This window comes from Nicotiana attenuata, unplaced genomic scaffold (assembly GCF_001879085.1).
Source record: "Nicotiana attenuata strain UT unplaced genomic scaffold, NIATTr2, whole genome shotgun sequence".
NCBI lineage: Eukaryota > Viridiplantae > Streptophyta > Magnoliopsida > Solanales > Solanaceae > Nicotiana > Nicotiana attenuata.
Window position 1 is genome coordinate 55198 of NW_017673841.1, and position 14065 is coordinate 69262.

The window sequence follows — 14065 nt, forward strand, 5'->3', positions numbered from 1 at the left end:
TTTAGGCAAGAAAACACACACTAAGAAACAAATAGAATGTGCAGGAGAATACAACAGCATGGATAATCCAATATTTCTGATTCAAAAGTTCATAAATGTACTACTTCCAAAAATGAAAATGGGAGGGAAATAGCAAAAATTTCTAAAATCTTATATACACCTATTGGTCAAGAGGGATCCACTCTAATTCTAGTTCAAGTTCTCCAGATTCAACATTCTGCAGCTTAAGATTTACTTCTTGTTTCACCTTCCCGTCCACGATGTTTACAGTGCTATCATTCATTAGGGCATTATCATTTGATTTTAGCCATTTTCCAATCTGCATGTTACCAAACATTCCAGCATCCCCGAATGCCATTGCAGATGTTATCATAGGCTGGATGTCTATCTCGGCCTCCCCCATTATATCATCAGCAGAAAACGTATCATGATCGTATACTTGCTGCAGTTCCAAGTAAAAAGAGAGAAGAGAGTAATGGTTAATTGATGCATAGCCAAATGAATGCAAGACAAGAGTAAGGATCCAGCTAAACATTTCCAGAAACAAAAGGAGAACCGGCAAGTTAGTGATTTGTAAGTTTTGTGTGTCAGTATTGAGTTCTAACAAATGATCAAAGCAGAGGGCAATGGACTTTATTTAGTCAAATAGCTTTTGCGAAAGTCAAACAAGTGGCTGAACAAAAAGTTCAGGCATCCTTTTGACCAGATAAATACTGTCAGTATTATCAGGATAATAGCTCTTACGCTTAACCAAAAAAAAATTCCTTTCTGATCCTGCGGAAAATTAGTTCCATAGACAATGCATATAAATGAAACGTTAATTTACCTCTATAGACAAGAATTGACAAGAAAAGCTACTGGTTATTTCAAGGAAAAAAGCTTGTGTGCTGATTAGCTGGACTTAGCAAAATGCAAATAACTTCAACCAAACGAGTTAGTCCGGTTAGCTGTTTTGCTCGAAGTAGGAATAAGATGGAAACAGATTCTTGGTTCAAGGACGAGGTACCTTTTCCACTGAAGGACACAAACTCTTATAATAGGAAAAGAATATTAGAAGGAAAAAAGTTGAAGAAAGAAGTGGAAAGTTATGCATGGAATGATGCAAAATTATACATTCAGTCTCATAAAGTAAGATAGTTAATGCCTTCTCTTTCTACTATGGACACTGTGTGATTGATTTACCACTTCTGAGTAACTCTTGAAATGCCAGAACCAAAGTGTGTGCCTATAACATGTAACACTTACTGCCTGGAAGTAAATAAATCATTATGCTAACTCTGATGACGGTAACAGAAGCTTATCAAAATTGTAAAATAAATCTAAAATCCCTGCGTCGTCAATTCAGTTACTGCATTAAAAACTACTGGTGCAGACTGCAGTGCAGAGCAGGAGCTCGGATTAGATTTCATGCTTGCAAAGTCTCTATAAGGCTTACTGATGCTTAAAATATAGTACTATATGTGTTTGCTTTTTTCTCTTTCCTTTTTCCATTTTTTCCAGCTCAAGCTGAAACTCTGTGACAATGCCTAGCATTTTTAAGTCTCCAAAAATTAGGGATCTTCCCACTAGATCGTGCTAAACAAACTATAATGAAAACAAGGCAATGCAGTTCCGTCAAATAACTATCTCTGTATCTTACAGTAAATGGCCTCACAGAATTATGCCAGTATATTATCTACCAAAACCTGATTGGTGCTGCTTCATTGGTCAACTGTGAAAAGCAATTACCACAAACTTACTCAGAAGAAAACCAATCAACTGCAATAATTTTCTCCTTTACACCACCATTTTCATCTTTCTAACGCCATTAAGCTCCATGAATTAGAGTGAACCCATTCTGAACAGTGAATGAGGAATGATATGCTTGTCAATTGATGTATAGTGTGCACTAGTCAGGGCTTCAAGCCAATAAAGATCCAAGTATGCTAACCAAGCAATATATCTGATCTTCTATGATAAATAAAAGGAAGTTCTTGTTTCTTATCAAGCTGCTTATGCGGCATCATCGAAATAAATCATTGAAGAGTTATATATAAAAAACTAAGCAGACCGAGAAGAAGGAAAATAAAAAGGAGAGAATGGTTACTCAATATTGTCTGACAAAGGTGGAATGGAATTATTACCAGTTTTACAGCCCCATAATCTTGCGGAACTGAAAGCATTAGTTCCTCATTCCAAACTGGATTCAAATTGCTCTTTACAACTGTTGTTTGCACTTTCTGAATAAAAGAACCAGGTAAGAGAGAGAAACACACGAACCAATTTCTACTTGTCAGTTCTTCAAGAGAGTATGTATAAGTAGGAATATGCAGCATCAGAAGGTCTAAACTTGCCTAGCAAAACACATTCTACCCACATCATGTAGAAAACAGGGGGAAAAAACAGGATCTTCAAAATAAGGGACACAATGGGAAATTCTACCAAAATTCATTCATTTATTCAATGACCAAGAACAAAGGCTTCAAACCACTTCCTTCTCTTCATCCCAATAATTAAATACCATGACAAAGGACGACTAACCTGCTTGCCAAGAGCCAGGACAACATAAGGATCACTTGAGAGCATATCTCTGATGGCTAAGTTTGTTCCTTGAATTACTTTAACCTTCAGCATTCCAATGAATTCTACCATGCCTTCCTGTGACCAAATTGAGCATTAACAGCAGAGAAATGATCACGAAAGCATAGTGACCCTTTTAATGAAATTTTCAACATTTCTGCAAAATAATATACTTCTCATTGGATTAAGTACATATTTACAAACAAATATAAAGTTCTTGACCACCACTAGCCTCAACTAGATTTGACACATCAACAAGTATGCATGAATATACCCTAGTGCGGTACTTATTCACTCTGTCATAGAAATTATCAACTATTCCACATAAGTCCAACATTGTGAAGTAGAAGACTGTTAACTGGAAAGAGGATGAAGATCAGTACATGGGAGAAATTTAGAACTTACAGATTTTTGTGAACTCGAACTTGAACTTCGAAAGCTGTCCGTGATCTTGCTGGATAAACTTGTTTTAAGAGAACTTTTTTTCGGATTTGACAATATACGCAAGCTTGGTTTCAAGAATTCTTGACGCTCATACTTAGACCTTTAGACAAAAACATGCTTACATCAATGAAACAAGACCTACAACTCACATAAAAATTATTCAAGGCTTTTATTTGTTCCTTCATCAGTACGCAGCACAGAAAAGCCAAGAAGCAAATGAATGATATGAGCCACGACTGCTTCATATATATTTCAGAACAGAAATGTCTAGAGAGTACAATCATCCAACGTCATGCACAGGGAACGAAATATGAGCATGTCTCCTGGATGTTATCAGGACTAAGCATTAACGCTACATATGAATGTTTTACGAATTTCATATGGTACTAGTTACTTTTCACTTTTGACAAACCAAAAAACTTAACAGAAGAACTAAAGGAATGCAGAGCAGAGATAAGCAATGAAGTCACTGTGTAGCAGGAAACAGACATGTACAGAAGACAGTTTCCAATTGTAGTTGTGCAGAATAACAAGATAACTGTTATGGGTTGCCTTCATTGATGACTTGGTGCCCATAACGCTGCACAGCCAGGGCATATACGCAGGTGTCAGTACAGCTCGCTGACATTGAGCTAGAGGAGCAATTAGCAAAGGGGCAATGCAGGAGGCAATGACCATTAAGAGATGTTATAGCATGTCCGAAGAGTGCCGAGGGAGGTTAGCAAGGACTTGGGGTGAGCCCTAGGGCCTAGCCTATGGGCGACGGCTGCATGCATGCCAGGAGTGTCATGCCACATGTTCTCGAGTTCCTGGCTTTTCGGTGAGAGACCCTTTCCTAAGATATTGAAGAATATGCTTATCAAGTCTGGTTTCTTGACGGACGCACAAAACATAGGCAAAAGACGTAAAGATTGCCTTACTTTGGCAAAAGCCATGTGCACCACGACAAGCACAAGACAAGTGTCAAGCTTGAGGATTGGACTGCGCGCACCGAGAGCAACGTCCAATGCCAGGCGTGGGATGAGCATGTCCTAAGCCATCTTCAGGTGTTCTTATACACGAGACCTCACATATGAGATGTGCGCCAGGAATATGCTACATGAAATGGGAGACACAGTTGAAGCCAAGCCTCTGAAGAAAGCTTCACAATGGGCACAAGGTCATGCCAAGAAACCTAAGATAAGTGAAGGCTGGCTTGTAGACTATGGGTGCCACAGGGGCTATTTGCGTGCCGCTGCCGCCATGGAGGAGTTGTCCCGTGACATAAATTATGTGAAGGTGTTAAGTACACAAATAACATTTTGTCTTTGGTGAGTGAGAGAGATATATCAGATCAGTTTGCTCTCAATAATGTTGTGGTAACTTAAAAGTACCATATCTCAGAACTTATTTACTTCCTTCCATGTATTTCAACTGCCTTCATCCTTTACCAACTTTGTTTTACAAGTCTAACAGATAGGGATGGCAATGGGGCGGGGCGGGTTTGGCAAAACCCACAAAAATTTCAACCCGCCTCGCCCCGCATAGTTGTTTTTTCAGTTTTCAACCCGCCCCGCTTTAAAAATTGTAATGATTGGTGTTTCTATAGTTAGCATAGAAGAATGGGATTTGTACAATGATACAAAATGAAAGATTGTCTTGTCATTGTACATAGAAAAAGAAACTTTAAAAAAATCCAAGTTAGATTAATTCCATAATTTACAAATCATGCCTTAGGATCACTGAAATCAAAGCCCCTTGTTGCTTTCTGTCATGTGGTGAAAGTTGGTCACATGACAGTCTTTGTTGAAATTACGAGAAGATTTGCAATTTGCAATAGAGCTTTGAGGATCTGGTCACGTGTCTATTAAATAAATTGAATATGCATTCTACAACAGGAGAATGAGAATAATAAAGCCAACTCCATAATAATTAAGTAGTTAAAATAGTTTTTTCTAATAACAAAAAGGGCTCTCGGGTTTTTTATTAATCTCTGTGATCTGATCCAAATAACTTAATAATAATCTTGAAATAGTAGTTGTCCAATATATATCATGAACAAAAGTCTCATCTTGAAATTGTAGTTGAAATGATTGCTTTGTTTCAAAAAAGCTAAAATTCAAAGTTGCCCCGCATTAAACCCGCAACCCGCCCCGCTTTGAAAATTTTAAAAACTGTTTTAACCGCCCACCCCGCACCCGCATAAGAGTAAACCCGCCCCGCCCCGCCCCATTGCCATCCCTAAAAACAGATCCATCTATGACTATTTTTTTAGACACCTTTTTAATAGTTAGAAAATGCAATTTTTTTTTGTATTTTTATATAACTTCTAAGTTCAGAAATTTCTATTTTCTATATGAACCAATGGACATTGAATTTTGCTGAATTTGGCACAGACAACCAGAAAGTAACATTTAATTTACACGAAGATTATAACATGATAGTAACCAAAAGGATACAAGAATGCCATTAATTGACAAGGCCAAGGAGCAGAAAAAGACAGGAAACATAAGGATGGAAATTCAAGAGGATGGGGAGCATAATTGAATATTGGGAAGTCCTCATTTAGGAAGCTACATACTCATGTCATCTCAAAGCCCACGTATGACGTATCTATATTTTACCAGATAATTGACACAACATTTGATGAGGAAAAGCTCGTGAAGGCTGAAATCCAGGGATAAAAATTGGTTTTAAGTCATAAAGATGAATAGAAAGAACAACACTTCGACATCTGATCTAACCTGATGTATTTAGAACGCTGCTCGTGGCTGGCATCTAGTCCTGGCTTTGAAACTCCTTCAGGAAGATAAGCTTCATAGATTGAATTTGCCGAAGCATTACCTCCAACCTCAATCATTGAATCAATTTCATCGTCAGACCATTCATCTAATGTCACAGACAAAACCTGCAACGTCATAGTCATAAGATGGAGGGATACAATTGCAAGAAGATCAGACTTCAGAGTTTGCATTTATAAGAATAGTATTACTGTAGGGAAGGGAATAAAAATGCACCAGGGAAACATGATCTACACTCTCGACAATTTCAGAATTATAGTAACATGACCTTTTAGAAGAAAGAGTAGAGAGTTAAGGCAAGGGAATGACCTTTCCTAGGTCTATGTCCTTGGATACCTGCTATGTAGTAAGCTAAAGGAAACTGAGAAATTTAGTGCTTTACTAATCCTAGTCTTTAACTTAAAAACATAATCAATCTAAGGGTAACAGAAAGTTTTTTAGTCAATATAACTCACTGCCCACGTCTAGAAATATTGAAACACAGAGACTTGGGGGATCAGAGAGTTATCTGTAGTCAGGTTGCCAGAAGACAATTAGCAGAGCAGCATGTGCCAGGATGCAATAAGATAGAACACGTTGCACGAAAAGAAAAATACTTGTTCAACTTTTGATGTAATGTTGGTAAAGTGATATAAGAAATTAAAAGTATCATCTGTGGTATAATTCGAATGTTTCAATTTCCAATAGGGTTTAGCAGGACATTATAGTCATTAACTTATTTCCATAAAACTAAATTGCATATGCATCTCAATTAAAAAAAGCTTGGTTCAAGCTGTAAATCATGGACAGCATCAGCTCTAAAGAGAAGAGGAACTATGGACAGCAACTAGCCCTGGAAAACTTACTTTTGAAATGTGAGTTCCAAGGCTTCTGTGCACACCACAGCACTTTAAACATATGAAAACGCCAATATTGGTCGACCTGGGATTGAGGAATACAATGCAAGCACTATAAAAATAAGGGAGAGAAACGAAAGAAAGGAGAAAAATTACTTTGAGATACTTGGAACAGAAACAACCAGAGGGATATTTGTATCACTTATGCTCCCTTCTATTCTAATTATAGTTTCTATTTCTTTTTCTTAAATTAGTTCTCAAAAATTAGATACTTTAGTGGGAGAAAGAAGTCTAGGGCAACTGCACACAGGAATTAAATAAACACCCTTTAAGGTTGAACCAATGTCATCATGTTCCGTACTGTCTGGTCAGACCTGGTAAGTGGGCTAGACCAGACCACTTGAAAGGAAAAGGGGGGTGGGGGTGGGGGGCATCAATCAAGTCACAATTGGCCCCCAACTGCTAAAGTACAACAGCTATTTCAGCCATTGTACCCCATTCCCCATCTTTTTCCATTGTTTACACACTTACTTGAAACTTAAAATACTCTCTGGAATTCAGAAGTTTGCATGCCAAGGCACTATTTTTTCTCCAAGAATAACTGACATTATATGTCTGGACCTCTAAGTTTATTCTTCCTTATCTGCACCATCCCATTTTGTTTACCCTTTTAAGCATTACTAAATGGATGGCTCGAGTTATGATCCATAGACTAGGGTATGGTAGTAACATGCTACACCAACAGGGTAGTTAAGGCCAGAAGCTTATCAGGAAGGAGTCAAGCTATCCTTTACCGGGATAACAACAGATGAATTTGTTCTCTCCATATCATTATTATGATTTGCCAATATGGTCTTTACTTGCTAACCTTCAATGCTGGTCACTGAACTGGAATAATCTGACAAATATCTATATACAGGTGGTATCTATATGATGGAAGCTTTGCTAGATAAACTTACAGTCCTCAAAGGAACAGCCCCATGATGTACATGGCAGGAGTTATAGAAGAACAGGAAGAAACAATAAAGAAAGCTACATGTAAGAAAGTAACAAAACCCCGAAAACAAAAAACAAATATTAAAAGTTCAAATATATGTATATATAGAGAGAGGCTCATAAAATACAATTATAAAATCGTTAGATATGTGGATTATGCATTTCTTATCCTGTTATCATCCAAAAAGCATCCACACTTCTACAAATAGAAAGATAGGCATCAGGTGCTGAAACTTACGCCCATTTAGGGTCCGGAGAACCACAATCAGCACATACACGATTATCTTTTTGAAGCAAAAGATCTTTCAATCTTCTTTTACCTGAAAATTTACAATTACCATCACACAAGAAGTAAAAGATAAATTCTAGTTGTTCAAAGAGTGGACAGGTTGGAGGTATCTATACAACGACAAGGTAGTAGCTTATAGCATGATACACTGAGACCAATAAAGATCAAATTATCAGCTTGTTATAAAACACAGCAGTTAGTTGGAAGAAATAGAAGCATAGAACTATCTCAAACTGCACAAGAATCTGTCAGTGGATAAGAGGACAAGAAAATTTGTATGTCGAAGTTAAAGTTATAACTCCAAATCCTCATTTTTCTCACAAAGGACTCCTGCCATCTAGCAACATGCAAAGTTGTAGAAACTATAGTCGAGTAACCATCAAAAAGATAAACAGGGTGTTTACTATTTTTTTTTTCTGACAAGCAGGGTGTAGTTTTACTCTCAATTAAATGGATCTGTATTTGTCAATAATTTTGCTGTTTATCTTAGCCCCGGGCCTTAGTTACTGGTTACTGTTATTGCATGCCATTTATCTTTTGGTTGTTATGCTTCTGTTACTATTATGGTTTCTACTGGAGTTACTAATGAATTGTCTCCTTCTCTTTTTCCTTTTTCTGAGCCGAGGGTCTATCGGAAACAGCTTCTCTGCCCTATCGGGGTAGGGGTAAGGTCTGCGTACACATTACCCTCCCCAGACCACACTTTGTGGGATTTACTGGGTAGTTGTTGTTGTTGTTGTAAACAGCAGCATCAAAAGACAAGTGCATACATTCCAGTCGCTCAAAATGGTCTAACAATCAAATCTTCAGTACAGACATGGGATCCACCTTCATGGCTAATACGTTATTCCTCTTTGGTTTAATCATTTCAACTTCCATGTGAACTTCTAAGATGAGACAGATAACCTATCTATTAAAAAACAGTAGAGATAAAAGAAATATGAATCAGGCAGCAATAAGCCTCTCTAGACCAAACATGATTGTAGAAGATCCACCTACTGCTTCCAATTCCCTTATAAAGCAAGAGAACTGGACCTCTTTACCCCATGTTGAACACAAAGAGTCTCTCCAGTCTCAATGGAAGTGTTCTATGGACAAAGCTTGCATTATTCTTCAACATTCTCTTTCACAACTCAGTTGAATGACCAGGCCTTTGTAGCTCACCGCCACAACCTTAAGAAATTGAACATGAACCAGAACTAAACAGGATATGTTTGATTTCTAAAGAGTGTGCATGATATTCTCCTAGGAGCATTTTAAATTGTTAATAACCAACGAGGAGCCTGAGTATGCGCATAAATGTGCAAGAACTGCAGACACAAAGTTTCCATTAAAAATCAAATTTCTCGTTCCGCTACTAATCTAATGGCTGTTTTGTACTTCCTCTAATACAACGACATGGCATGATGCCCTAGAGAAGGGCTGATATATTATTTGGATTACATTATTATAGCTAACTCGTTAAACAGCATGAATCATATTCAACTGCCACCATTTCTGCATGTACCTGTAACTACAGGCAGCTACTTCACATAAACACTTATCGTCCCAGAAATTGAGACGTATTTATTTATACATTCATACGAAGCACTATAAACTTGCAGTTTTATTAAGCTTAGATAATGCAATTCACAATAAGTCTCTTGAATGTAGTTTCCAGATACATCATGAACAACACATAAGACACAATAAGATGGTTGCAGGGAAACAACTACTCTAATACAGTGCTAAATTAGCATAGAAACAAAACTTCGATAGAGCAGCGAGATCATACTTGAAGTTGGTCTTGTAAGTGCAGACGGGCGCTGGCTCATTGCTCTCTAACAAGCTGTTCTCCTTCAACTTGACCACCTGTTGTAAAGAACCCACATGTAATGATTCAGTAACCTGAAACACTTAAGGAAGATATGCATGTTACAGGCAGACGAGGAGCTAGGATTTGAAGTTTATGGGTTCTGAACGGCCACCGAATCCATAGCTCGTTTTAGCTACTGAGTTTGCAATTAAATAATTATACATATTTAATACTCAAAAGTGTCGTCAAGACGCTATCTTTACGCCTTATCCTACACCTTGTAGGATTACCACGTACAACAAACTTTTATACCAACCAACACTTAAAAATGGTCCTAAAAGAGACTTCTCAAAGTAAAACATTTACGGCGGGAAGCATTTTCTATCACACTAAATGCATCATGTGCAGTAGTGTATATTCAAAAATTTATGAAAACAGATTGTTTTCATCAATCCAAAGCAGAAGCCACTATGTCAAAGCAAAACATCAGAAAGAAAAAAGGCTGCTGGCAAGACAAGATACAGACTTTACAAGTGATTGGTAGCATCAGAAGCCCATAAATCAAAAAGGGCAGAAGCAGTTCAAATTCAACAACAAACCCATATGACATAAATGGTAATCAGACTAATTAGGCCAACCAGAATATCAAGAATATACAAAACTCAGTAATTTCCAAGAATCAACAAATCCCAAATACAAAGATATAATCTTCATAAAAGAATGTTACTATAAAATACCCAGATCATCAAATAATGACTGCATTGAAATAAACATTAAGAAGAGGGAAAATAACTGATATATTCAACTGAAAAAAATAAAACATAACCTAATTTGAAGTAATTATAATATTGATTGATGATTCTTACTTTGGAATCTGAGATTATTCTTCAATGGGGAGAGATTGATATGCCGAAGGAGAGAGAGAGAAAAAGAGAGAATAACAGGAAAGTGGGAGAGAAATGCGAAGTTTTAGTGTTTTACATCTCATAAAGGGCAGTTATTATGTTAGTATATTACAACGTAACGATAACAAACTGCCTCTATTAGACAATTACATTAACTATTGCAGTCTGAATTGTTTAATTTATTTGACAAATTAACCATTCCCAAGTTCCAATTTTTTTTTTTTTTTTTTTTTTTTTTGTGAATTCAAAGTTTCAACATTATTATCTTGTAAAGTAGATGTGTTTAGCCTTAAAATGGATAACAATTGAATTTATTCTTAATTTTAAGGATATGTCGATTAATTCAATACAAATAATCAATAACGTTAGATAAACGAATAAAGGTAAAACAAATAGTCAAACCAGTTGTAATGTTAAGTCCGAACTCAGGTATGAGCTAAGTGATTGTTCTGCTCTCGATTCGGAGCCAAATATCTATGAAGAACTATGAATAAGAACAAGAACTTTGAACAACCAGAGGAAAATAGATGTATATTGCCTTGGTATGCGTGTTACAATGTGTCTAATGAATAGTCAGCTTCCCCTTTATATAGCAGGGGAGTTTTACCCTAAGTACATCTTTCTTCTGGCTAATCACTTATCTACCACTGATACGAGCCGAGATTCACGCCGTGACACCCGGTTGGGCATGGATATCATGGCCTTTGTTGATCGTGTGCGGTCGTTTGACAATGCTTTCCGATGTCACGTTATTCGAATCAGGTCCAGGGGCATGATCTCGATGGCTTCGAGGGCATGACCTCAATGGCTCCGGGGGCAGGAGTTTGGTTCGAGCTCTGATACGGGCGGCTACCGGCTTCGTTCTTAAGTACGCGCAGTTATGTCCTCTCTTTGTTCGCCCCATCGAGAAATCGGGGTACTTCTTACCTCCGATGTTACCCGTATACAAGATATAACATCATGTCCCATTAAAAGTACACAACTAAAATAAAAAAAATATGTTAGAACTTTAATTCATTTTAGTATTCTTTTTTCATTTCATATATTAAATCAAGAGACAAACCATTTCAATCACCTTTGTACTATTGAATTAAATCATATGAAATTAAAATGTCTAGATCAAAGAGATAGTCCGAATAAGAATTTACAATTTAAGTCCTAAAGTGTGTACAAACTTTATCAGGATTAGGCTGTCTTATTAGGCTTCACATAATGAACAACACTTCATTAACCAAAGATCCATGAGAAGTTATTTTAGGGCGATGTGCACAGATAGCCATTAATAGCACATGTCTATATTTTTAAGCCAATATTTTAATTGTCTTTAGTCTTTAGCTACTGCTTAATAAACTTTTACCTGCTTTGACAAAAATACCCTTCTGTTATAAGCTTATACCTACGCTCCTTATTAACGATCAGCAGCAGCAGCACATAACTAACTTCCAAAGCAGCAGCAGAGACTGTGATCGGCCAGAATTGCAGTAGCTTCTCTTCCGATTTCATACTATAGCAGCAGCAGAGATCGTGATCGTCCAAATTGCAGTAGCTTCTCGTCGAAAAATCGACATAAAATTACAGTAAGTTATGCTTTTGTATGTTTCTGTTGATTTTTATTTCGTTACTGGGAATTTGATTTTTTTTGCTTTTCTGGATTGATAACGTTAGGGACATCGCACCCTGTGATTATTCTATAAATATTGAGGACATAAAGTTAAGGATTTAGTGTCCTGAATATTAAGGACATAGTGTCCTGGTTTTGTAAAAGTTCAGGACCATGAATCCTTAACTTTTGAGCTTGGAACTCAAAAGCTAAGGATTCATGGTCCTGAACTTCAAGTTTCAAGTTCAAAAGTTAAGGAAACTTGGTCCTTAACTTTGATTTCCATGTTCAAAAGTTAAGGACGAATGGTCCTGAAGTTTGAGTTCTAAGCTCAAAAGTTAAGGACGCATGGTCCTGAACTTCAAGTTTCAAGTTTAAAAGTTAAGGACACTTGGTCCTGAAGTTTGAGTTTCAAGTTCAAAAGTTAAGAACACTTGGTCCTTAACTTGGCCCTGAACTTACAGTTCATGTCCTTAATTTAAACAAGGGTTGCTCTATAAATATGTCCTGAATTTCCCATTCTCTTGACTTGCAGGATGGAAACAATATGTGTTATAGTTGCTTTTAATGGTAGATGGACTGCAGACTATAAGTATCTTGATCATCAAACAAAACTTGTTCTAGTACCTAAGGCAATTCGATTTGAAGATTTTATTAAACAGGTATTTGAAGTTATTGAATTGGATAGAGACAAGTTTGAAGCAATGATATGGTTTGATATCAACCTGGGAACAATCAAGGGAATGCTTGTATCCAAAGATTTATATCTTCACACATGTATAGAGTTACTAAAAAGTCATTCACTCTTCAAGGGCTGTGGTTTCATTATTGATGTTTCAGAAAGAGTTTTTGGATCTACTAGCGCCTTTGAACATGTCAACAGAGAAAATCAACATGACAATCAAAACAAATGCCAACAGATAATGGAAATAGATATGGTTGAAGCTCAACCAATAACTGAAGAGGTGCTTCAAACATTTGATTGTATTCAAGTAGAAGGACAAAGCATTATAGAGATTGACAATAAACAAGCTTTGGGTATTCAAGTCTTAGAGAGTGCACCATTAATAGAGGAAGTTGCTGAAAAAATCTCTACTCAACTAACTAGACGAAGCTCAAATTCGAAACAAAAAGAATCCCCAACTACGATATTAAGAGAAAATGCTTCGTTGGATGAAATAAAAGTGGGATCAATATTTGAAAAAAAGAAGAGTATAATTAACTGTTTTTCGAATATAGCAATTAAAGGACATTTTGAATTCAAGGTTGTTAGATCAAGCTCAACAAGATATTCATTGAAATGCAATGATGATAAGTGTGTGTGGTGTGTGCGTGCTTTCAGAGTTAAAGATTCAACACTGTTCAAGATAGTAAAGATTGAGAAAAATCATGACTGCTCAGTTAACACTATGAAAGGGGATCAAAGGCATGCAACTTCAAAGTTGATTAGTGGTTACATTATTGACAATCTTTGAGACCCAAGGTTTGAAGTTACTCCAGCTTTTGTCATGGCAGAAATGCAAAAATTGCATGGACTAGACATTGGGTATCACAAGGTGTGGCGTGCTATTCAACGTGCTTCAGCTTTAATAAGAGGAACTCCTGAAGAGAATTACGAATTATTGTCTTCATACTTGTATATGATGAAAAGTAAAAACCCGGGAACATATACTAACATAAAGATAGATGAAAACAACAGGCAAACAATCAAAAAAGAGATTATTAGTCTGTTTTATGAACTATAGGACATGCTGTCCTTAACCAGTGAAAAAGTTAAGGACGTGCGGTCCTTAACTTTGATGTGTGCAGTGAAAAAGTTAAGGACACTTGGTCCTTAACTTAGAGTTCTAGTAAACTAAGT

At 36.8% G+C, this 14065-nt stretch overlaps 1 protein-coding gene across 2 annotated transcripts; it reads right to left on the reverse strand.

The window, feature by feature from the left end:
* On the reverse strand, positions 1-10690 carry LOC109217424 (ADP-ribosylation factor GTPase-activating protein AGD12-like). Of its 2 annotated transcripts, none has more exons than XM_019381663.1 (9): positions 10566-10690; positions 9679-9755; positions 7854-7935; positions 6629-6704; positions 5727-5890; positions 2965-3103; positions 2521-2637; positions 2124-2219; positions 1-442 (listed from the first exon to the last, which is right to left on the reverse strand). In XM_019381663.1, the coding sequence occupies exons 2-9, from the start codon at positions 9716-9718 to the stop codon at positions 161-163; spliced, it is 996 nt and encodes a 331-aa protein (XP_019237208.1). In that variant the 5' UTR covers positions 9719-9755; positions 10566-10690; the 3' UTR covers positions 1-160. The 2 variants fall into 2 exon arrangements, with proteins under 2 accessions (XP_019237208.1, XP_019237209.1); XM_019381664.1 differs by having other exon boundaries at positions 9679-9791.
* Positions 10691-14065: the final 3375 nt, after the last annotated feature.